The sequence below is a fragment of the Cervus canadensis genome, chromosome 22, assembly GCF_019320065.1.
Source record: "Cervus canadensis isolate Bull #8, Minnesota chromosome 22, ASM1932006v1, whole genome shotgun sequence".
Classification (NCBI taxonomy): Eukaryota; Metazoa; Chordata; class Mammalia; order Artiodactyla; family Cervidae; genus Cervus; species Cervus canadensis.
This window is the reverse complement of record NC_057407.1, coordinates 17070784-17094628: the sequence shown is the minus strand read 5'-3', so window position 1 is coordinate 17094628 and position 23845 is coordinate 17070784. Positions and strand designations below refer to the sequence as shown.

The following is a 23845-nucleotide window of genomic DNA, read 5'->3' as shown; positions in this document are numbered from 1 at the left end:
AAGCATTTCCCTGAGCAGGACAGTGTAACACATTCCATGACCAAATTTAAAGATGATAGCATTACTCCCATGACTAGGCTTGAACAAAAACTTGAACCTGGAAGGGGGAACTAAGAGAACTTGAACTATACTAGAGGAATCAGGTTAATGCAGAAACCTGAGAGTAAGGAAACAATCTGCCTTCAGTTTTCATTAATTTTTGCTTTATTTTATTATTAAAAATCTTTTCTTCACCTTATTGTAACAGCCTTGCACTTTTTAAAACACTCAGAAAAAACAAAGCAACACTCTTTAAATCAACAATATTAACTTGAAGTAAAGGAATTCTAGGAAGGTATTTCATTTAGATAAAGAATACAAATCATACCAACAGCTAACTTTTCCCTATTGATAAAATTTATCAGAGATATCTGTATGACATGTTTCAGTAAAATGAATCATTTTAGAAGAGATAATCATTTAAATAAATTTTAAAAAATTCCTATGGGGCATTCATTCTCTGTAAATGTATAGTGTAGTTTATCATTTATTTAAAGTTGGATTTTCATATTCTACCTTTCCAGTCAGGAGGATAATATATCTAATTCTGTATATCCCATTATCTGATGATGTAGGTCACTTGGTCTCCTTCAATTTACACTTTTGAAATATTTGAAATAATTTCTCTATTCTTCTACCCTTCAACCCACTGCAAGTTGGTCTATAACCACCACCCAACCACTGAAACAGCTCTGAGATCACTCATAATTTTCATTTCATACAGGCTCTGTGTGGCCTGTGGCCCTGTTTGCTCCTACCTCCTTGATAAAAAGAAAAGACAAAGTCATAAATTTAGATAATTTCAAAAGGCAATAATCATACAAGATATATAATATATATAAGATGTTTTACTCAGCCTCTGTTTTACTCCTTTCCATTCCTGAAAAATCACTTCCCACAGACAACAACTTTACATGCACATTTCTAAGTAATATATTGCTATTTCTTAACTTTTCCATTTTAGGCATTATTTACTGATGATCTCTTACAGATGAGCAAGCTCTCATATTCTAATATTCTCAATAAGAGTTACATTTTGTCCATCTGCAATCAGAATTTATATTATGACTATTATCTGCATCTGAGTTATATGCCATAATTATATTTTTCTTCTTATACATTTAGTGTTTCCAGAACTTATAATGTCCTCTTTTGCTTTGCTAATTTAAAAAATATATCTCAAACACAGCCCAAGTTCTTACAGAACCCTAAAACTCTCAATATCATCAAACATACCAGGCAATCTATCATATATTCCTGTCTCTCCCTTCCCCTAGTCCTTTCACCTTCCTGCTCCAGTCTGAGCTATATCCTGTGCAGAATTCCCTGCTCCCAGACTCCAAATATTGTTTTTAATTATTTATTTTTGGTTGCACTGGGTCTTTTGTTACTGCGTGCAGGCTTTCTCTAGTTGCAGAGAGTGGGGCTACTCCCCAGTGGCGGTGCGGGGGCTTCTCTTGTGGAACATGGGCCCTAGGCACACAGGCTTCAGTAGCTGCAGCACTGGGGCTCAGTAGTGTGGCACATGGCCCGAGTTGCTCCACAGCATGCGGAATCTTCTCAGACCAGGGATTGAACCCGTGTCCCCTGCATTGGCAGACATATTCTTTTCCACCGCGCCACCAGGAAAGTCCTCCTCTTCCTATTTTATTCTCTTATTTTAGTGTAACATATCCTCTGATAATTTCTGGATAAGAGATGGATAGAAGGTAAATGCTTTGTAACTCTGCTCCTCTGAATATGCTACTGTTCTATGCTCACATTTGACTGATGGTTTGACAGATATATAACTTCACAGGAAAAACTGTCATTCAGAATTAAAAAAAAAAACAAAACATTTCACTGCCTTTTAGCTTCAAATTGGAAGGTAAGTCTACTGCCAGTCAGACCCTTGGTCCTCAGTATGCATGGTAGAGATTTCTTGTGCTCAGCAGCGCCTGGTTTGCCTAACCTTTCTGGGCACCTGAGAAGACTGCACACTGCAAGTCCCTAACTGAAGAAGGTCCATGTGATTGGTTCTAGCCAAGGCAGAAGCATTTAAAAGAGAGCAGGACTTTTCTACACTTGTTCCTTTCCCACTCTAGAAACAAAGTGTTCAGATTAATCTCCATTCCTGAGTAACAATATGGAACAGAATGTTCTCCCTCACCATGGACATGTAGCATAAATGAAAAGGAAATATTTGTGAGGTCCCTGGTGGCCTAGTGGGCTTCCTGGGTGGCTCAAATGGTAAAAAAATCTGCCTGCACTGCAGAAGACTGGGTTTGATTCCTGAGTGGGGAAGACCCCTGGAGAAGTATTCTTGCCTGGAGAATTTCATGGACAGAGAAGCCTGGTGGGCTATAGTCCCTGGGGTCACGAAGAGTCGGATATGACTGAACAACTAACACTTTTACTTTCACTTTGGTGGCCTAGAGGTTAGGATTCTGGGCTGTCACTGCCGTGCCCTGGGTTCAATTCCTGGTTGGGGAACTAAGATCCCACAAGCCTGTGACACAGCTAAAAAAAAAAAAAAAAAAAAAGCAAATGGCTGAATTAAGCTGTTATGATTTCAGGGTTTATTTATCACTATATTATTATTTAGTTTATTATGATTAATAATACAGGATGAGATCCTTTGTTTCTCCCTGGCAGTTTTCAGAATCTTTTCTTTATCTCTGGTGGTCTTAAATTTCATGTACCTCAGTATATGGTCTTTTCTAAAAAAAACTGGGGTTAAATTCACATAGTGTATTAATTTTAAAGTGAGCAATAAAGTGGCATTTAGTATATTCACTATAATATGGAACTACCAGCTTCATCTAGTTCCAAAATACTTTTATCATCTCATAAGAAAACTTCGTACTCATTAAGAATTTTCTTTCCATCCTCTAAAATCTCTAACCTCAAAATCTCTAACTCTGTCTGTTTTATGTTCTAAAGTAAGCTTCTACTCTCATTCTCTCTGTTCTTGTGTTTTATGTCTTTTATCTTTTACTATGAATGGACCTATTCATCATACTTAATCAAAAGTTTACTGCCTCCTTTTTAAAACTCTTTTCATTTGGCTTCTAGGATACTACTCATTCCTACTTCTTGTATGTGCTTGCTCATTCCTTTTTTCTCAGGCTTTCACTGACTTTCTTTTCTTCTGATTATGATCTAAATATGTATAAAGAAGTCAAAAAGCAAAAAAGAATTTCATTTAAAAGTGGGCAGAATATTTGAACAGAGATCTTTCCAAAGAAGATATACAGATGGCCTATAGGTACATGAGGTCTTCCCTCGTAGCTCAGTTGGTAAAGAATCTGCCTGCAATGCAGGAGACCCAGGTTCAATTCCTGGGTTGAGAATATCCCCTGGAGAAGGAATTGGCAACCTACTCCAATACTCTTGCCTGGAGAATCCCATGGACAGAGGAGCCTGGCAAGCTACAGTCCATGGGGTCACAAGAGTCGGACACAACTTAGCGAAAGGCAATGCAATAGGCACATGGAAAGATGCTCAATATCACTAATCATCAAGGAAATGCAAACCAAACCCATACGATAATATCATTTTCACATCTGTTAAAATGGCTATCATCAAAAAGACAAGAAATAACAAGAATGTGGAGAAAAGGGAACCCTTGCACATTATTGGTGGAAATGTACACTGATGTAGCCACTATGAAAAACAGTATGGAGATTCTTCAAAATAGAACTACTATATGATCTAGCAATTCTACTTCTAGGTATTTACTTGAAGAAAATAAGAACACTAACTGGAAGAACAATAATGCACCAGCCTTATTCACTGTAGCATTGTTTACAACAGCCAAGATAAGGCACCAACAGATGAATGGACATGTATATATAATGGAGTATCATTCAGCCATAAAAAGAGAATGAAGTCTTGCCATTTGTGACAATACGGGGGGACCTAAGTGCTAAAACAGTGCTAAGTGCTAACACAGTGCTAGGAAGTCACAGGGAAAGACAAATGCCATATGATCTCTCTCATATGTAGAACTTAAAACAAACAAACATACAAGCTCATAGATACAGAGAACAGACTGGTGGTTTGCAGAGGTGGGGAGTGGGAGCTGGGAGAAGTGAATGAAGGGAATAAAGGGGTAAAAAGGGGGTAGGCAAACTGTAGACTTCAAAAGTCATGTGTGGAAAAACTAATAGGTATGATCTCATATAAGTTAAATTTTTCTACATGATCAAACTCACCATAAACAAAGCTAAAGGGCAAGTGCAAACATGGGAAAATGTTTGAAAAACAAATAACAGATAAAGGTTATTAATCACTTCATTCATTCATTGAACCATTAACCATTAACTATTATGTGCCAGACACTGTCCCAGGTGTTGGAAACATTAGAATGAACAAATGACAAAATCCCTGCCCTTCTGGCTCTTATTCTAATGGTGCTGGGAAGGCAGGCAATAAAGAAATAAACAGTATGTCAGAAGGCAGTCATAGCAAAAAACAAAGCAAGGAATGAGGAAAGGGCCTGTGAAGAAGGCAAACAAAGATATGACACCTTCCAAAAGTTAATAACAGAAAGTCAAATAACACAGGGGAAAGAAGGGAAAAGAACAGGAACACAGAATCCACAGGCCAAGAAATGCAAATGTCTAGTAAACCTGAGAAATCCACGGTCTACCCACTAACACAATACCACGACATTATCTGCCCATCAGGCTGGCGATCTACTGAGTTTCAGTACTGACTGAGACGGGGTGGGTAAATGAGTAGCTTTCTGTCCTTTCAGGGGAAGTGTAAATCAGTATGATTATTTTGTTTAGAGGCAATTTGGCAGGAACTATCCCAATGCTGAAAGTTTAGGCCCTTTGACGCCACAACCTCTCTTCTGCACATCACACTGGAAAGAGAGAGGCTTGTACAAAGATTTCCAATGCAGCATTGTCTGCACTGGGGGAAAGCAGAGTACAGATTTTTATAGTTCTATCAAGCAAGAAAAAAGAAATTAGTCTCTGAGATCTCAAAAAAATTTTAATAGCATTAACTACCTGCTATACTTAAACAACTTCTACATATTGATGCCTCGTCTCGTTCTCTCTCTCTTACATTCCAAAACCCTGATGCCTAACTACTTCTCAAACATCTTCACCCAGAAATCTCACAGGAGCTTATCTCACCCCACAAAAACTTCTCTTCCTTTCTCTGGGATGAATTTGGTATCTCTTCTCTCCCATTCCTTAACTCTTCATTACTGTCTCTATTAAGCTATACTGCATAGGTTTATTTATGTCCATCTTAACCACCATACTATAAACTCTTTGAAGAATATACTCATTACTTCAAATACTATACATCAGATATAGTGCCAGGTATTTTTCATGGATTACCAAGATAAATCTTTTAGGTCTAGTGAAAGCAGGAGGTATCTTATTAATAATTTCTCAACACAATTGTGTCACATAATACAGGTTCTACAAATGCTTGTTATATGAATATAGCAAATAATGAAACAAAATAAACACAGGTTCTAAAAGCCACTTTAATCTTTCTCTAGAAGACTGAAGTACTACCTTCTTCAAAAAATTATAAACACACATTAGGAGAAATTTATTGCTCAAAACTCTATCATCTTTAAAACAAAATTTTAAGTCCCTACCATGATCTACAAGGTCTGCAAGCCAACTATGGCCCCACAGGGCCAAATTCAGCTTGTTGCCTGATTGGTAAACCAAGTTTTATAGGAACACGGTCAGGTTCATTCATTTACATATTGTCCATGGCTGGTTTCCACCACAATGGCAGAGTTGGTACTTATAAAAGAGACCCTTTAACATGCAAAGCCTAAAATACTTACTATCTGGCCTTTTACTTATTTCTTAAAGGCATTTTTATTATTTTAAAACTCCTTTAGACTTGCCTTAGGTTTTCATGTGGTTTTTCCCCATCTCACACAGTCTTTCCTCAGACACATGTACAACTCACTCACCTTAATACCAAATCTGTTCAAATCCCACATAACACTTTTGTTAGTACCTACTGCCCTGATAGGTACAAAAGAGTTCCAGAAAAACATCTACTTCTGCTGTATTGACTATGCCAAAGTCTTTGACTGTGTGGATCACAACAAACTGTGGAAAATTCTTAAAAGAGATGGGAAGATCAGACCACCTGACCTGCCTCCTGAGAAATCAGTATGTAGGTCAAGAAGCAACAGTTAGAACTGGACATGGAACAACAGACTGGTTCCAAATAGGGAAAGGAGTACATTTATAAGGCTTTATATTGTCACCCTGCTTATTTAACTTATATGTAGAGTACATCATGAAAAATGCTGGGCTGGATGAAGCACAAACTGGAGTCAAGATTGTGGGGAGAAATATCAATAACCTCAGATATGCATATGACACCACACTTATGGCAGAAAGTGAAGAAGAACTAAAGAGCCTCTTGATGAAAGTGGAAGAGGAGAGTGAAAAAGTTGACTTAAAACTCAACATTCAGAAAACTAAGATCATGGCATCCGGTCCCACCACTTCATGGCAAATAGATGGGGAAACAATGCAAACAGTAACAGATTTTATCTTGGGGGCTCCAAAATTACTGCAGGTGGTGACTGCAGCCATGAAATTAAAAGATGCTTGCTCTTTAGAAGAAAAGCTATGACCAACCTAGACAGCATATTAAAAAGCAGAGACATTACTTTGCCAACAAAGGTCCATCTAGTCAAAACTATGGTTTTTCCAATAGTCATGAATGGATGTAAGAGTTGGACTATAAAGAAAGCTGAGCGCCGAAGAATGATGCTTTTGAACTGTGGTGTTGGAGAAGACTCTTGAGAGTTCCTTGGACTACAAGAAGATCCAACCAGTCCATCCTAAAGGAAATGAGAGCTGAATATTCATTGGAAGGACTGATGCTGAAGCTCCAACACTTTGGCCACCTGAAGCGAAGAACAGACTCATTTGAAAAGACCCTGATGCTGGGAAAGATTGAAGGCAGGAGGAGAAGGTGACGACAGAGGATGAGATGGTTGGATGGCATCACCGACTCAATGGACATAAGTTTGAGTAAGCTCTGGGAGTTAAGTGATGGACAGGGAAGCCTGGCGTACTGCAGTCCATGGGGTCGCAAAGAGTCGGACACAACTGAGTGACTGAACTGAACTGAACTGCCCTGATAGCTTAGTTGGTAAAGAATCCGTCTGCAATGCAGGAGACCCTGGTTAAGATTCCTGGGTTGGAAAGATCCCCTGGAGAAGGGACAGGCTACCCACTCCAATATTCTTTGGATTCCCTTGTAGCTCAGCTGGTAAAGAATCCACCTGCAATGTGGAAGACCTGGGTTCGATTCCTGGGTTGGGAAGATCCCCTGGAGAAGGGAAAGGCTACCCACTCCAGTATTCTGGCCTGGAGAATTCCATGGACTATATAGTCCATGGGGTTGCAAAGAGTTGGACACAACTGAGTGACTTTCACTTTCACTGCCTTATAATCTTCCATTTTTTCCTTCAATGGGCTTATCACTACTTGACATATTATTAGCCTATTAATTTTTTTCTCAAGAGAATGTAAATTCCATGAAGGCAAAGCTATTTGTGTCTTGTTCATTTCTATACACCACAAAGCTAAAATAATGCCAGGTAAATACATTGTAAGATGCTTAATAATACTTGCTGGATGAATAAATTAGGCGTTTATTTTTAAAGAGATCAAACTTGGAAAAATTATTTGAATACTTTCCTCATTCTAAAAAATTATTTGAATACTTTCCTCATTCTAAAAAATTATTTGAATACTTTCCTCATTCTAAAAAACTAAGTATTAAATACATTAAAAAAGTTTTGAACAGTATCAACATTAAGTGCTAAATAATAATTACCTGCTGCTATTATCACTACTGAAAGTATTTAAGATTATATGATCAGATCCAGTGAATCGTTAGTACCCTGCAATTAAAATATTAAGGAAAAGATTATTGTTTTCAAAAAGGTTTCTGACTACTAGTTCTCAGACGTGGGGTGGAGATCTCAGCTATTTAGGATCACTGGAAGTAAGAGACCTCTCAGAGGCAAAACACAAACTCCCTCGTAATGATAACTGAGGGGCTGAAAGAACTGCTTCCTGTGGCACAACTGAAAGATAAAAAAGATCTTTTTTTAAAATAAACTCCCTCTTTTTGAGTGTTACTTTACAGAGGTAATTATTCATTTTTCCCCTATTTTAAAGCATACTTAGTATAAAACATAGCATCCAGGAAGGTGCATAAAACACAATGGATAGGCTAATATAGTCTTTTTTTCTTTTAAAGAGAAAACATCTGTATGAGTATAGTCCAAATTAAGAAACAGAACCTAATCACCACCCCCAAAGCCTTCCACATTTGCTTTTCCAATCCCATAAAGGTAAGCACCATCCTGACTTTTACGTACCTAATTTCTCACATTTCTTTATAGTCATACTACTCAAATATGTGTGACTAAATAATATAATTTTAGTGCTTTTGAACTTTGTTCATCCTATATTCCTCAGTGGTTTTTTTTTCTTTAACCTATTTGAATACTGAAAATCTTTTGGGTTTTTTCCCCAGTTCTGAACTACTGTGAACATTCTTGAATCTGTACCTGATCCATATACATATGCCTTTCTGCAGACAACCTACCAAGAAGTAGAACTGATGGTTTTAGTAAGTTTGACAACATTTGAGAACCACCACCAAAGCACTTTGTATAGTCGGAAAACATGATAGAACTGTAAAAAATCATCAAATATTGTCAAAGACTGAATAGAACAGAACCAAATTTATTTCTTGGCTGATAAAAATATATGACATAGTAGCTATATTACTATGTGGCACAGAATGAAAATGAGAAACCATGCAAACAAAAGCAGCTTAACAGAAGCACAGCTGTGCCTAGTTCTTTAAGAGCCACTTTCCTCACATGACAGCTACAACCAACTGAAAACAGCAGATAAACTCAAACAGCACTGACCATCAGATATGGGTGTCAGTTCCCTAGGGACCTTAAACAGAAAAGTAGAAGAATAAATGCTAACTTGGAGAGTATTTCTAAACCTCAAAGTTAGGTTTCATTATAAAAAAATAATGGTATGTATGACTAGGGCATCAAAATAAGTGCTTGGACCAAATCTTTTAAATGGCATGTATACTGGTAATTTAAAAGTTAGACAATTGCTAGATTATCAGAAACCTATTTCGTTAACAGGAACAATAAAGCTACATCAATTAGCTTTCACTATCTTGAAACTGGAAATAAAAAGAAGCTTTCAACATGAAAGATCCCACTGACAATGATCTTCCAAACCCTGCCTCATGCTCCCTAGAAAGTTTTCTACCTTCTAGGTAACATGTATTTCTGCATATCAGGCATTACTTAGAGCACTTAGTAAAAACGGTCTCATTTCTCATAATTCTATGAAATAGGTACTACCATCCCATTTTATAAAAGAGGAAATTGAGGTTTGAAAAGATCATACCACCCACAATCATATTGCCAATGAGGGATCAAATCAGAATTCACATAAATGTTCCTTTGATCCAACTCTAAACATCACAAATAAAAATGAGCTAAAGTTACCTAGAAGGTCATTAAAGGGAAATACAGCTAAGGAACTGAGATTAGAATTAACATCAAGATATAACCAGGGGACTTCTCTGGTGGTCCAATGGTTAAGAATCCACCTTGCAATACATGGGACTCGCGTTTGATCCCTGGTCAGGGAATTAAGATCCCACACAGAGCAACTAAAACCCACATGCTGCAGAGCCTATGTGGAACAACTACTGAGCTTGCCTGCCACAACTAAGACCCAAGACAGCCAAATAAATAAGTATTTTTTTAAAAAGAATGTAAAAATTAACAAGTAGCATTCAACATCAAGCTGACAATTTATTTCCCTTCAGAGAACAGCAGCTCACATAGTAGAAAGAAAGCTTTATTATTACTGCAAAGACTGTTTCTGAGAGGTTGCAAATTTTAATAATACAGACTTTCACAAGGTTATTACTTTCTGCAGCAAAATAAAACTACTTAAAGCAAGTCCCATTGTAGAAGATAGTCTTTCTATAAAAACAGTTCTAAAAGCTATTTGTCTTAAAACCTAAGAATAAAGAAAAAAGAGAAAAGAAGATTGAAATTCAAGAATAGATTTAAAATTAAATGAACCAATTTCAAGAATACAGAAATAGTTTTTTTTTTTAAAGGAACAGTCTATGTATCAAAACATTACTGGCATGAATTTAAGACTATCTTCTGTGCACTTATATTGAGAGAAAATCTGGCAGAAATATTGGAAAGCTAGCTGACTGGGGAAATGGTTGGTACAAGTAAACAACAAATAAAAACCTTCCATTATACCTTAAATTGAACAACTACTCTGAGAACAAATGAAAAATGAGCTAGTTTAAACTCAAGACTTTCCTGTAATGGGAACATTAACTAATAAGAACAGGGAACCACACCAAGCGTTTTCTATTCTTTGTCATAAATAAACTGCTTTGGCTTAGAGAAACAACAGTTTAAAAGATGAAAATTTAAAACTGTTTCAAGTACAATATGCAATCAGAATAAGCCTGAAATTGTTCAGAGAGGCTGATATCATAGAGTGATGAAAAGTAAACAATCACATGAGCATCAGAGATTCAAAGCATTACTCCAAATAAGGCAATTTCTGAGTCAAAGCAAAGCCCTAAGAGAAAGGAGGATGGAATGAGAAAATCATACACAGATTGTGACTGCAATGTCAAAATGGGATGGGAGGCAAGGAGGGGAAAAAAACTTTTTAAATTAGGAAATAAACAAGTAGAAATAGTAGAAATAAACTATGAAATAAGAGAATGACTTTTGCCTAACAATAGTAAAAACTATTGGGACTTCCCTTTCAGTATAGTGATAAGACCATGCTTCCAATGTAGGAGGCACAGGTTTGATCCCTGGTTGGGGAACTAAGACCTCACATGCCAAGAGGCACGGCCAAAAAATAAATTTAAAAAAAGAAAGAAAAAAGAAAAACTACTAAGTCATATAGAAAGCATTCTTTAAGAATACAAAGACATGAGGCTTATTTCATGGAACTTCTAACTCCACCATCAAAACGGAGATGTCTTTGTGGGGAAGGGGCAGTTTGTCTCCATAAAGCAGATCTCAGCAAAGCTTCTCTGGCATCCAGCTGCTGTGACAAACAGTAGCAAGAGAAATCAAAGAGGCGGGCAGCAGTCCAAAGAAGGCTCTCTTTCACTTCATGCCCACCAGCTGATGGCGAGTCTCTACATCCCTAGCTTCCCTTTCACCTTTCATCCTCTCACTGAGCACATGAGCTAATCAAGCAAATGAATTCACAGGATGTGTATTTTTAACCCAGAAAGTATGTCTGGCAAGCACACAGAGCTCTCAGTGTATTCACACAAGTTTATATGGTAAACCCTGAGTGACTACAATTTGCAGGGAACATGGAATGTGGAGTTCTGCTTAAACCAAACTTCATGCCTCAATCTCTGAAGAAGAGACTTTGCTAGAACTTTATAGCAAGTTTTACTAATGTTACTTATCCTAGATTTTGTATGATGTATTTTTATACTGAAATTTTACTTCACAGTTCTGGAATTATGCAGAAGGTTATATTTAAATCTGTCCAAAATCCAATCTCTGTGCTGGAGATTAAAAGCTTTTCTCCTACAAGAGAATTAAAAGGAGCATAATCTGTTTTACCATAAAAGGAAAACAAATTGAAGTGTGTTTTGACTCATTTAATTTCCTCAAAATCACCTTATAAACAGAGAGAGCCAACAACCAAATTGTTCTCTTATTGAGTCATACACATAAACTGAAAAAAACTTGTCAATATGTTTAAAATAGGCATGATAACCCCTACGAAACTAAACTATTTGCTTTCTAATTTTTATTTATTTTTTGCTTTCTAATTTTTAAAACATCAAGTGAATTTACAGGATACAAGCACAGTAAATAATGAAAGCCAGGTTCTTAATATTCACTTTTTAAAAGACTGGAAACAAGAATATAAAGTATTACTGCTCACAGAATAAATGCTTCTTGTTCAAGACTATAAATCAGTTCAGGATGCCTATTAAAGAAAATAATGGCAAAAAAGGTTATGTGTGCTTGTAAAAAAAATGATCCAAAATTGTTTCACAAGTTCACTTGAGTAAGATTTTTGCTGAATTTGCTTTGCTTGCCATAATACTTATTATGGCAGAATAATTTCTACAATGGCATCTTGTCATCAAACAATAAAAATGTCAAAACATAATGGAAATGAGAACAAATCAAACCAGAGGTGACCCTTACTATGCCAGCTCCAGCTATCCAAATTTAAGGAGCCAAACAGATTTGGAAAATCTGAGGTACAATGGGCATTCTCATTAATCAAATTCTTGCTACTTGCCACGGAAACTCAGAAATCAAATGGATTCAGATAACAAGTATACCCCTAACTAGCTGAACTCACAACCCAAACTTCTTATACTTAAGAACTCAGTGGATTCAAATGTCTAGGAATGCTCGTATTTTATTTTTTCTGTTCTTTGGTTCATTCTTCGTCCACAAAAACAGGGTTTTATATTCTCATTTTCCCCCTCTATGTACCTACCGCATTTAGCATTTTCCCATGCCATTACATACTCTGTGTAAACATAATCTTACTGGCTGATATCCCCATGGAAGAGATAGCTGTAATCCAGAATTTATATAACTTCTGTTCAATCTGAATGTTTATCTCCATAACTATGACTCAATAAAACATATCCAAACATCTTTTTCTTTATTTAAAACAAACACTGCTCTGTGTTAAAACTAAAGCTACAAAAAAAAATAAAAAATAAAAAAAAAACTAAAGCTACACATTTTACACATTTTATAATAATACTTTTTTTAATAATACTTTAAATTATTTTTGCCAACTGTAGCTTAATAAACATTATTTTGATAATTCTCTGCTCTTATTTCTTTACGTTCAAATATGAATCCCAAAAGTTGAAAATAAAAATAATTTATTTTAAAATGGTCACATGTAACAAAATTAAGTATAAAATCCTCCTAAAGATTTATATTTTAGATCATATATGCTAGTTGGTTTTAGTGGGTACCAATTATTTTGCCCAAATCCCAGTGTCAACTGCCTATAAAAGTGGGATTTAGTAAACAGAAGGTAAGAAAAAGATGCACTAATCTTTGCTTCATGAAAAAACTGTTAAAGAACAAAGAAACACGCCATATTTATTAAGAATCTGGCTCAAAGTTGTATTAAGCTTACATTCAATATTATAATCTCTAAAATGGACAAACACAGTTCTTCTAAAACAATTCAATGAAATTTCACCTTTCCTTAAAGCAACTCTAAGGAGTATAATATTTGATCTGTTGAATTTGTGCCTGCTATAATTACCAGGTGTGACTTTATATTCCATGAATGCTCTTCAGATTGGCGATGTGGGAGCAGAGGGTGGGAGAGTAACCATACATGCGTGCACACCCATCAACTGAATTCAGAAATATTTGGAAAACCAACTCCTTTCAAAGAGAGAGAGCAAACAGGAAGAAAAAAAAGAGTCTGACAAAGTGTGAGTCTGACAGGGAAAAGTATAAACTTCATGAATAAATTTTTACTACACATAGTGACCTTTAATTGTTACTAAGAAACTAAGAGAATAAGACAACTTTGTCATTGTTACAGATTTAAGCAGTCACATGATTTTCAAGTAAGGGGGATTTCACAAATTTTTTTGTTCAGAATTCAGCAGAGGTCTACATCACCTCAAAAGCCAACCAGTCTATCTTTAAAATATTATTAAAATCAGCCTCGTACAACTTCTTCAGGGTAGGCAGCACGTGTCACACTGAAGGACAATCAATTACTACTTCTTCTCTTAGAAAGCTCTTGCTATCCTAATGCCCAAACAAAATCATTATTTTTGTGACATCATCTAATCATTTAATAAATTTGTCCAAGAACTCAAAATCCAAAATTGTGATAGGAGTAGAACTTTAGTAAAACAGGTGAACGTTATTATTGTCTCTTAAGCAGCCAGACATTTAGTTCCTTGACATTCTATTTTATTCGCCATTCAATAATGATTTTTAATTAAAAAGTTTGAAACTTCATCTTTTTTTTTTTTTGTGAGGAACATGAAATGCTCACCTCCATCTGTGAAAGCAAATGTAAGAGAAACACTTTTCTCACAAGAGAGAAACAGAAACAGCATGTAAAGAATCACTGCTGTCTGAAGATGGCCTTTGTGCACTGCTACCATAACAAACACATGAAGATCTTCATTTTTCCTCTCATTTTTCAATTTAGACCCTGACTTAATTAAAATCAATGTGAAAAATACTCTGTACTCACTTTGGCATTCTATGAACTGATGAATAAAAGTGCAGTCCCCGCCACTCTTTGAAAGCAAGTGCTCTAATAAAGAAAGAAACACCTTTAAGGATATAGTCTTTGTTGCTGTTTTTGAAAACCAACAGCAAAGGTAGGAAAACCAAAACGTTTGCACTAACATGGGTAATTGAGTAAGTAATCAAAGTTTACTATATCTAATAGCAGACATATTTTGGAGTTACATGAGTGAAAACTGTAATTACTTAATCTTAATTTGTACCCCAAATGGTTAGCTTTTAAAGGTGCAGTTTCTATCCAAATAGCTCAAGAACACCATTGTCATATATTGCTTTAAAAAGCTTCTCCCGCTTTCAAAATGCATTTTTCCATGTGATTTTAATAAATACCATTAATTTAAAAATTTTATATTTCTTACTGAATTGGTTTTCAAATGACTGTTCCCTAACAGTCCCTATTCAAAGTTATTCATCTAAGGTAAGAGGCAAAAAAGTAAATATTTTAAGAATACCATAAAATAATGCCTTAAAGTTGTAAAGAAACTGATACAATATTTTAATTTTTACACTTTCATTTCACAAGTAGTCTTTCCTCTTGAGTCACTTAATCTATACTTCATATACTATCAAATCACTACATTGTTTACCTCTGCCTAAATGATTAAAAACAATGCCTGTACATTTTAAAATAAGAATCTTGGTAAATGATTTTGCTCAGATTAAATACATTTTTCTCCCAAATATGTAAAGAGAATCAAAACCAAACATAGTCTAATAAAAGTTTCAGCCCTTTTTTTCCAGTAAACTTTTAATTACTTTGATTCAAAGAGCCAACTTCTAAATCTGGATAACATCCTTCAAGTACATATTTATATCTTTCAAAACTACCAAACAGACATTGGAAGTTCAAGTGTTAAAAATACATTCCAACATGATGACCATCCTGACGGTGTAGAAGCACAAAAACCTGGCAAGGACAGTGAGTCAGACTGACGGTAAAGCTTCTCTTCTCTTCACCTGGCCTCACCTCATCATCTCTACTTTGCTGCAAAGGCAGCTCCTACTCTGATCACTGGACAGCCTTTCCTGACATCTATACTGACAGCTTTCTTATTTATCATCACTCATCATCAAATCTCTCATTATCCTTTATCTAGCTACATGGTATGCAAATATATATTTTTCTATTTGTTGTTGTTGTTCAGTCACCAAGTCAGGCCAGCTCTTTTATATATATACTTATTTATATATATACACATATGTATTTATTTATATTTATTTATATATATACATACACAGTTATATATAGTTTATATAATTGTATAGCTGCATACAGTTATATTATTAATATAGAGAGATACAATATAGCCTCAAGAAGAAAAAAAAGCCTAACTGCAATAGAAATTCAAAATTTTTAAAAAATCTAAAGTTAAATAAAAAAAGTACTTCCTATGTAAGCTATGACAACATTTTCAAAATTCAAACTATACAATATCACTGTTAAATATGAAAACTCAGTAAAACTAAATTTTAGCCTAACTAAAGGACTGTATAAAACATATTTGAAACCGAGTTTCAAACTAGCATCACAAGACTTCAGATGAAATTTATGAACGCAGGACAATCTACCATCACATACCAAGCCAAAAATCAAACTTTTTACCTACTCTGATCTTACTATATGATTCTACATTAAAATATCTACTATACTAGTTTAGGTTAAATACAAGATTAATATAAAAGATAAATATACATGTGACTTTCACACATGAGAGAAAAGTCTTTCAGGTAGTGCATATAAATGATTTGGATCATGACACTTTTAGCAGTTCATTACTTGAAATCAAGCCCTAGGGAATTCACTTTGCCAAGACTATAAAAGATGTCACTGATCATCTAAACCAGGAGTCAGGAATCAGATACTGAAGTGTGGGGGCAGGAGGTATGGTGATGGTGTCCTGTGATACTAAAGAGGGTAGTAGGAATGCAAAGAAAAAGTAGACACAGAAACATAATAGGAATCACCAGACAAAATGTGTTTTATTTATACATGGGTTACCTACGTTTTTCAATTTTTTAGACCTGTGTTGTCCAATACAGTAGCCATTAGCCACATGTGACTACTGAGTCCTTAAAAAAAAGTTGCTAGTTTGAATTGAGATGTGTTGTCAGCATAAATTAAATATCTATAGGCCTCAAGAACTTACTAAGGAATAAAGAACGTGAAATACTCATTTGTAATCATTTAATATTGACTACATATTGAAATAATATTCTAGATACAGTGGGCTAAAGTAAATGTATTATTAAATATATTATTAACAATTTAGCTATTCTTTATTGTATTTTTAATACAGAAAATTTTAAATTATGTATGTGGCACTCAGGATAGTTCTATTAGACAGCACTTTTCTAAATACCACCTAAGATATATTCAAAATATGCTTACTAGGTAACATTTTAAAAATTATAGTACAAAGTTGTGCTTATAGCTGCTACTTTAGATTTAAGTAATCTTAAAAATGAGTTTACTGGAGAAGTATTATTACTCTTAACTTCTCCAGACATTTTTGAAATATTCTCTTACAACTAAACTTGGTTCTCCCTCTACTACTTAAAGAGTAATTTTAGTTACAATTATATCTAATAGCACATTATAACTACAGACTTTGACAATATTTGAATACTTGATAATTAGTCTCTAACTATATCATAAATGATTCAGAATAGACCCATCTTATCTGTAATCTACTCTGTAACTAAATATGAAGCTTCTGTGCTTATCCAGATATTTACTACTCAGTTTCTTTAAAGATATTCTATTAGTCACTCACACACTACTCAATTTAGCACTAACACCTGCAAGGGAAAAATAATCATAGCCAGGAGTACCCTAAGGTATCCAAAACATTAATATCTTATTCAGTTTTAAATCAAGGAGTTGTCTACAGCTTTTCTCATTTAAATAAACTAGAATTGGAAAAAAACTGTAAGCTGTAATTTGACAACTCTAAATAGCATAAAGATGGTTTAGTGTACATAAAAAGATTGTTAACTAAAGAAACATATTGCTCCCAGCTTGAATTAACACTAGCTTTATCAAAAAATACATGCTCAAGTCAAAAGGGTGATGGATTTGAATGAGAAGAGTACATGCCAGAAAGAGAAAAAAGAGCAAAATAACAACAGAAAATATAAATTCACTTAAGAATGAGAAGCTTTTAGAAGATGAAGATAAAGTCTTTTTACATATGTTTACTAAATATACTTTAATAATAATGGTGCAATGAATATAAACTACACCTTTAAAAAGTCTCAAATTGAAACTGAAACTGAAATTTTAATGTCAATGTTATTTTACAAAGCATACATAAAATAGTCAAATAACAACAATTGATGAAACTTTTTTTTTAAATTTAGAGTTTCAAGATTTATTATACATGGAATATTAGCTCTTGATCTTACACCTCACATATACATGGTTACCTGAGCCTATTATTCCACTTCCTGATTAAAAACAAACCAACCAAACCAAAACAAACCAAAAAAGCACCTCCTAACTTTATCAGAGTTTAGATGCCACCCAAGAACTGTAAAGATATCCCCTGATACATGGAAAAACTATTTAGTATGAAGTTTTGGGTACTGACCTTGGCATCTTCTATACATAAAAACTGAGTTGAGAGACACATATATTTGTAAACACAGAAAATAATTTTATTTATTTTGTACTCTAAGCATCTAACGCAGGATCTGGCATATAGCTGGTGCTCAGTTAATGTTGGATGAGTGGGGAGGGGAGGACAAATCTTCATGATTGAAGGAATATAGAAACCATTGAGTAGAAAACCCATGTTGCAGTAGGAAAACTAAAAGTGGTCAGACATTTGTGGCAAGAGATAACCCTAGCTAACCAGAAAGAAGGATCGGATATCAAGAACAAAATAATTTTTCAGATGGCATACATGACTGACTCCCTTTTCTCTGATTGATGAAACAGACAGATAAAGAGAGCAGTTTCGATGACACATCCAAAGACTCACTGGACTTTTTTTTTTTCTTTTCTATTTTTGTTTCTTTTTTGGACTTTTAAGTAAACTCTTGGCCAGGAAGGGGGCAGGGCACAAATATTAAAAAACAGGGGCCAATTATGCCCATAAAGCAGTACTTGATGGAAGAAAATGGTGGTATCGTCTCTGAAAATATAGTAGAGGGCAGGGGAAGCTATACTATGTTATATAAACCAACACTAAAGTTGAACATTATTAAAATCTTACTACTTCAATAACTGAAATTGCCATATAACAAGGGACATCTAACCACAGCTCACAGAATTAAGAATTACAAAATAAAAGGAAGCTTGATTTTTAAAAGATGGGATTTAACAGTCTATCAACAGCACGCTTTTCACTCCAAACACTTAAAATCTAAAATCCCTGACCTCTCTATCCTGCTTAAATGGTAAAAGGCTATCATGAAAGAAAAATATTTAAGTTTTTTACACTACCTTTTTCTGTGCTCCCATTTATTTTAGGTAAGAAGTCATCAACTTGTATCCCTAGGATTAAGACAGTGTATCATTGCCTGATCAAAGAAAGTGTTACTTTAAAACTGGTCTCAAGTGTAACCATGGCATTTTGTATTCCTAGTGACATTAAGACTGACTGAACAGTTTAACTTTATTTTTACAAGAAGGGTTCAACTTGCCATTTTCTATCATCTTAGAAAAAAAGCTACAACTGCTTAGTAACCTTTCGATGAACCTCAAGAGAAAAAGGATTCTGCTGTTCATGTGTTTTTCTTATTTAAATACCTCAAAGCAGACCATCTCAGATGTATAAATTTCATTCATTTCAAAGACTACACAATGGTGCCCACTGGTGGCAATCAAGCATATTTTTAAAGGAAATTTTCTGAAAGAGGGTAGATACTTTACACCTAATATGTAAAACATCCCTCATAAAGAAAGCAAGTACACAATGTGAGATAGCAAACAAAAATTTAATGATAAAAATTCAGCTTTAAGTAAGAAATTTGGTGACACCTACCTAAGCTGCTGCATTCTTTAAGAGTTTTCTCTTGAAGATGTTCTAACCGTACTGTAAATAAAAGCCCAAGAAAAAGATATTTCACAGATAAAAAGAAAGAAAAAATTAAATCAAATCAATTTCTGGATTAGCTAACTTACCTTGTAAAGCTGTTAGCCTTTCATTGGTAAAGTCATTATCAGCTTGCAAAGCTTCTATTTTTGCCTGAAGTTCCTGTTCTTTTTCTTCCATTTCGTCTATCTTATGTTGTAATTCTTTTTTCTCAGCTTGTCCCTTCTGTTGGATTTCTTCTTGTTTTCCCTCTGCTATCTGTTGAAAACGAAAAAGAAAATCCAGCTATTTAATAAAATCTGACCTTGTTTTAAGATGTCTAAAGCAGGACTCCCTGTATTCACATAAATGATGTCAGTGATACGCACTGAGTCATCCCTCAGTATCAACTCCGAGAGAAAAACTTGTAGCAAGCAAGCAAACATAATACATACATAGACTACAAGGGTCAAAATGAAAAGCACCTTTTTCAAGAGGGAAGTATGGTTTTCCTTGAAATTACTATTGTTTCAATTAGTTTATAAGTTCTACAATGTAGCTTATTCTGAAATTTTAAACAAAATTACTTTTAGCTAAAGGAATCAAGCACTTTTTAAAATGACCTCTTTTTAACAAGTCTAATATTTAAAGCTATGTAGGTTAACCATTCACATGAATAGGAGGTATGCTCTGGTCTTCTGTTAACAAATGGGTATCTTCCGGCCACTCAATCTATGGTGTGAATTACATAAAAACAGGTCTTCACAAAGTCAGTTCTAACATTTTACAGGACCAACATAGCATTACATGTGGTCTGGTCTGTCCTCATCCTAAATATCCTACAGCACAGGGAGCTGCAGTCCACGCATAGGCTTTGGCCTCCTGGAAGGAATCACGTGAAGGTTCTCTATGGGTTTGCTCCAGCACTAACTTAGCTGGGCCCTGAATTTGAGACACCTTAAAGAAAAGCAGGTTCTAGTTTTCCAAAAGTCTGAGTATCTTGGGTTTTGCTGACTCTTATCTATTTACTGTTATATATTTTAAAATGCCTATTATGAACTACTGATTATTTACTTTCATCCAAAGGAAATATGTCAGCTTTTACAAACTTTTAATTATCACTGGTAATGGGATTTGGGTTAAATGTCAACTGATTTATACTATATATTCAAACCATTACCAAATTTTCCATCAACAACTATTCAGCAATATCTAAATTCTTAAGCTATTCAGCATGTTAGGGATTAATTTATATAGTTCCAGTTTGAGAAATACATACCTTTAATTTATCAGATAAATCTTTAATCTCATTAACTGCTCCATTATATTTATTGGCTAATTCTCTTAACTCTTCCTGAGTCCGTTCATTCATTTCTTTCAGATGGGTACATTCATCTTCAGTATTACTAAGACTTCGCTGTAATTCAAGTTTACAGATAACTGATTTAGAATAAATGCACATTCTAAATTCAATTTATACAAACTATAATTCTATGGACTGTTCTAAATCAGAATCTACACTTGACTTTATATAAGGTTGAGTTAAATAGCAGAAGAATTTCAATCTACTTCAGGTACATGCTAAAACAGAAAATACAAAGAACTTGGAAAAATGAAACGTGGAAGGAGGAGAGGCTGATCCTTCATATAATCACACTTCTTAAAGCTCATGGGGTATGACTTTTGGCCTTGAAAATATTTTAAGCCTATCACTTCTTAAAAGCATATTTAATAATGTGTACACAATCAACAAAATTAGAGGACAATTATCATTCTTCTTTCTTTGCACATCATATTAATGATCTGACAGTGAATCAGTCACTTTGGGATTGGGGATTACAGAGACTGGGCTTCCCTGGTGGCTCAGACAGTAAAGTATCTGCCTGTGATGCGGGAGATCCAGGTTTGATCTTGGGGTTGGGAAGAGCCCCTGGAGAAGGAAACAGTAACCCTCTCCAGGCACAATTTTCTTCTTCTTCTTTTTTTTTTTTCAGGCACAATTTTCCTCTCTGGAGGATGGGGAAGCTAAGAGTAGTGGTGGAGCTCTCTGCCTTAAGACCGACTATCTTCAATCGGAAGAAAAACAAAATTATATGAAAGGAGATCAATTCCCTGGCACATATCATGGTCCACTGTGTGGAGGTTGAAATCTAACTAAAACAGAAATAGTAAAATTCCCTGGTTAGGCTTTTATTCCCTTAATCACTGACTAGGGACCATAAGCACCAGAACTCACGTGGCTACGCTAAGCATTCCTAAAATGAAAACAGCATACTGCTCCTTCCCACCAGATAAGACAGGAAAAACCTCCTAGCTATATACTAATACCCAAGTTTGAAATGTCTTGAAATGCTAGCACTTTTACGCTAAAATTGTAAAACTATAGTCTTGGTTAGTATCTATTAAGTTGAAATACCTCAACTTCTGAAAGTTTTCTAACCACATCAATTTTCTCCTGAAGAACCCGCCTCAGGGACTCTTTGGCTGTAGTCTCATAGTTGTGTTTATCCTCCTGTAATGCTATAAGTTCCTTCCGTAAACTATCTTCTGTTTGATTCTAGGATTAAAAAATATTGAAAATTATAGTTATTAAGTATTTACCATTTGAAAAAAATAACACATTGTGATATTCTCTGAGTTCTATATTAAGGTACCTCCAAACGGAAATTACGTCAACTCTGTATTAACTGAAGCTGTATATATAAGTTGCATTAGTAAATTATGCTCTCACAAGCATATTAACTCATACTTTCAACAGAAAAAAGTTAAAGTAAACTGAAAATTTCTCCCAAGTATACAAAATGAATGAACTATTCTATTAATACTTGCCATATTCTCTGAAAGCCACAATATTTACACTTATGGGCAAAAATAATCTCTTAACCTCTAAAGGGTGTCAAGCATTTTAAAACAATAACTAAACCAAAAGGAATAAGAGTACCCTGAGGAAAAAGCTGATTTCAGGTATAAGGGAAGAAATGTACAAGATGAGTCTGGACTACCTTGTCTGATATGACAGCAGGAAGCTATTATCCAAGCCTGCTGGGGGGCTACCAGAAGAACTCAGGTGAGAACCTGAGGAAGGTCCCTGAAGAAGGTCTCCCAAAGATGGGAGAACTGGGAATCAATAAGAAAAACAAAACAGGTTTAACCCATGATATATATGTAAATCTCATTTGGAGGAAAAAAATCCTTCATTGGTCATTCTTTGGTAGATGAAAAGGAGCCAAAACATTATTTTGAAATGCAGTAAATAAAGGGAGAAAATCACTCATCCTTCCCTTCCTAAAGAAAATGTTCTTTAGGAAAAATAAAATGGTTTATGAGGGGAAGTTTCTCTTTATAGAAGTAATGCATCTAGTAAATGAAGGAAAGATAGAATTACAGTATTACCATTTTTACAAAATAAAAGAATGAATATTGGAAAGGATAATCAAAGATCACTAATATCTCACTACCACTCCAGTATTCTGGCCTGGAGAATTCCATGGACTGTATAAATTTATGGTGTAGAGAAGGAGCAAGAAGGTTTAAATATCATTCCAGATTGAGGGAAATTGTACAGGGTGAAAGACCCAGTTTCTCCAACAAATATCAACTATGATGGAAAAAAGAGAATTGTATATGGGTATTCACTGTATACAATTTTTTCTACTTACATGTATGTGTGAAATTTCATGTAATGGTAAAGGATTTTAAAAATGGTGAAAATGTATAGATGTTTTTTAATGTATTCAAAATAACAGTCAAAGAAATGAAGCTACATAAAAACCAATGCATTTTTCTTTAGGTACTTGAGATGGACACTTACTTTGGAGCATGCTTGCAACTGGTTTCCCATAACCTCTAACCGTGATAAGAGTCTATCTTCATCTATTAAAGCCTGTTAAAGAAAAATGAAATATAAATAAAATCCCAGAGTAGTTAAAAAATAACATATATCAAAAAGGTTGCTACTGCCAAAAAAAAAGACCTAAAAATCACAAAGTTGACTAACATTCACTTTAAAATGCTAAATGTTCAATATTTGTTCATTAAGAAATAACTCTGCCTTTGTCTGCTACATAATTTTAGTTTCAGTTTAATAACCATCGAAGGGATATTGAGCTATGCTTAAATGCTTTATGAGTATAAAGGCAACTGGAATACCTGCCAACTGGTATCTGAAGCCTCTTGGGTGATGGCTAGCAGCCTCTGTAGCGTGGCTAACTTCTGTTCCAACATCTGTTCCCGATGTAAGGCCTCCTAATATTATAAATCACAAAAGAAATTCTAATAACCTCAGCACAATTCCTTTGACAAATAATCAATTATTAGCACATTCTGAAAACAACCTTGTTTCACATCCTACAGTGTATCTTGCTTTCAAACCTGATAAATCTACTTAATATAATATATTTAGCCC

The 23845-nt window shown here is 34.7% G+C and overlaps 1 protein-coding gene across 35 annotated transcripts in view; it reads right to left on the bottom strand.

The window, feature by feature from the left end:
* LOC122425174 (sarcolemma associated protein) overlaps positions 1–23845 on the bottom strand; it is a 147613-nt gene that overhangs the window by 28446 nt on the left and 95322 nt on the right. For 7 of the 35 annotated variants that reach the window (XM_043443581.1, XM_043443579.1, XM_043443600.1 and 4 more), the window contains exons 6-13: positions 23590–23685; positions 23252–23323; positions 21857–21997; positions 20720–20857; positions 19551–19719; positions 19411–19461; positions 18870–18920; positions 14367–14429 (exon numbers count right to left, since the gene is read on the bottom strand). In XM_043443581.1, coding sequence (XP_043299516.1) covers positions 14367–14429; positions 18870–18920; positions 19411–19461; positions 19551–19719; positions 20720–20857; positions 21857–21997; positions 23252–23323; positions 23590–23685 — 781 coding nt within the window. The remainder of the gene's footprint in view (positions 1–14366; positions 14430–18869; positions 18921–19410; positions 19462–19550; positions 19720–20719; positions 20858–21856; positions 21998–23251; positions 23324–23589; positions 23686–23845) is intronic. The other 28 variants (XM_043443592.1, XM_043443608.1, XM_043443596.1 and 25 more) reach the window with 7 other exon arrangements.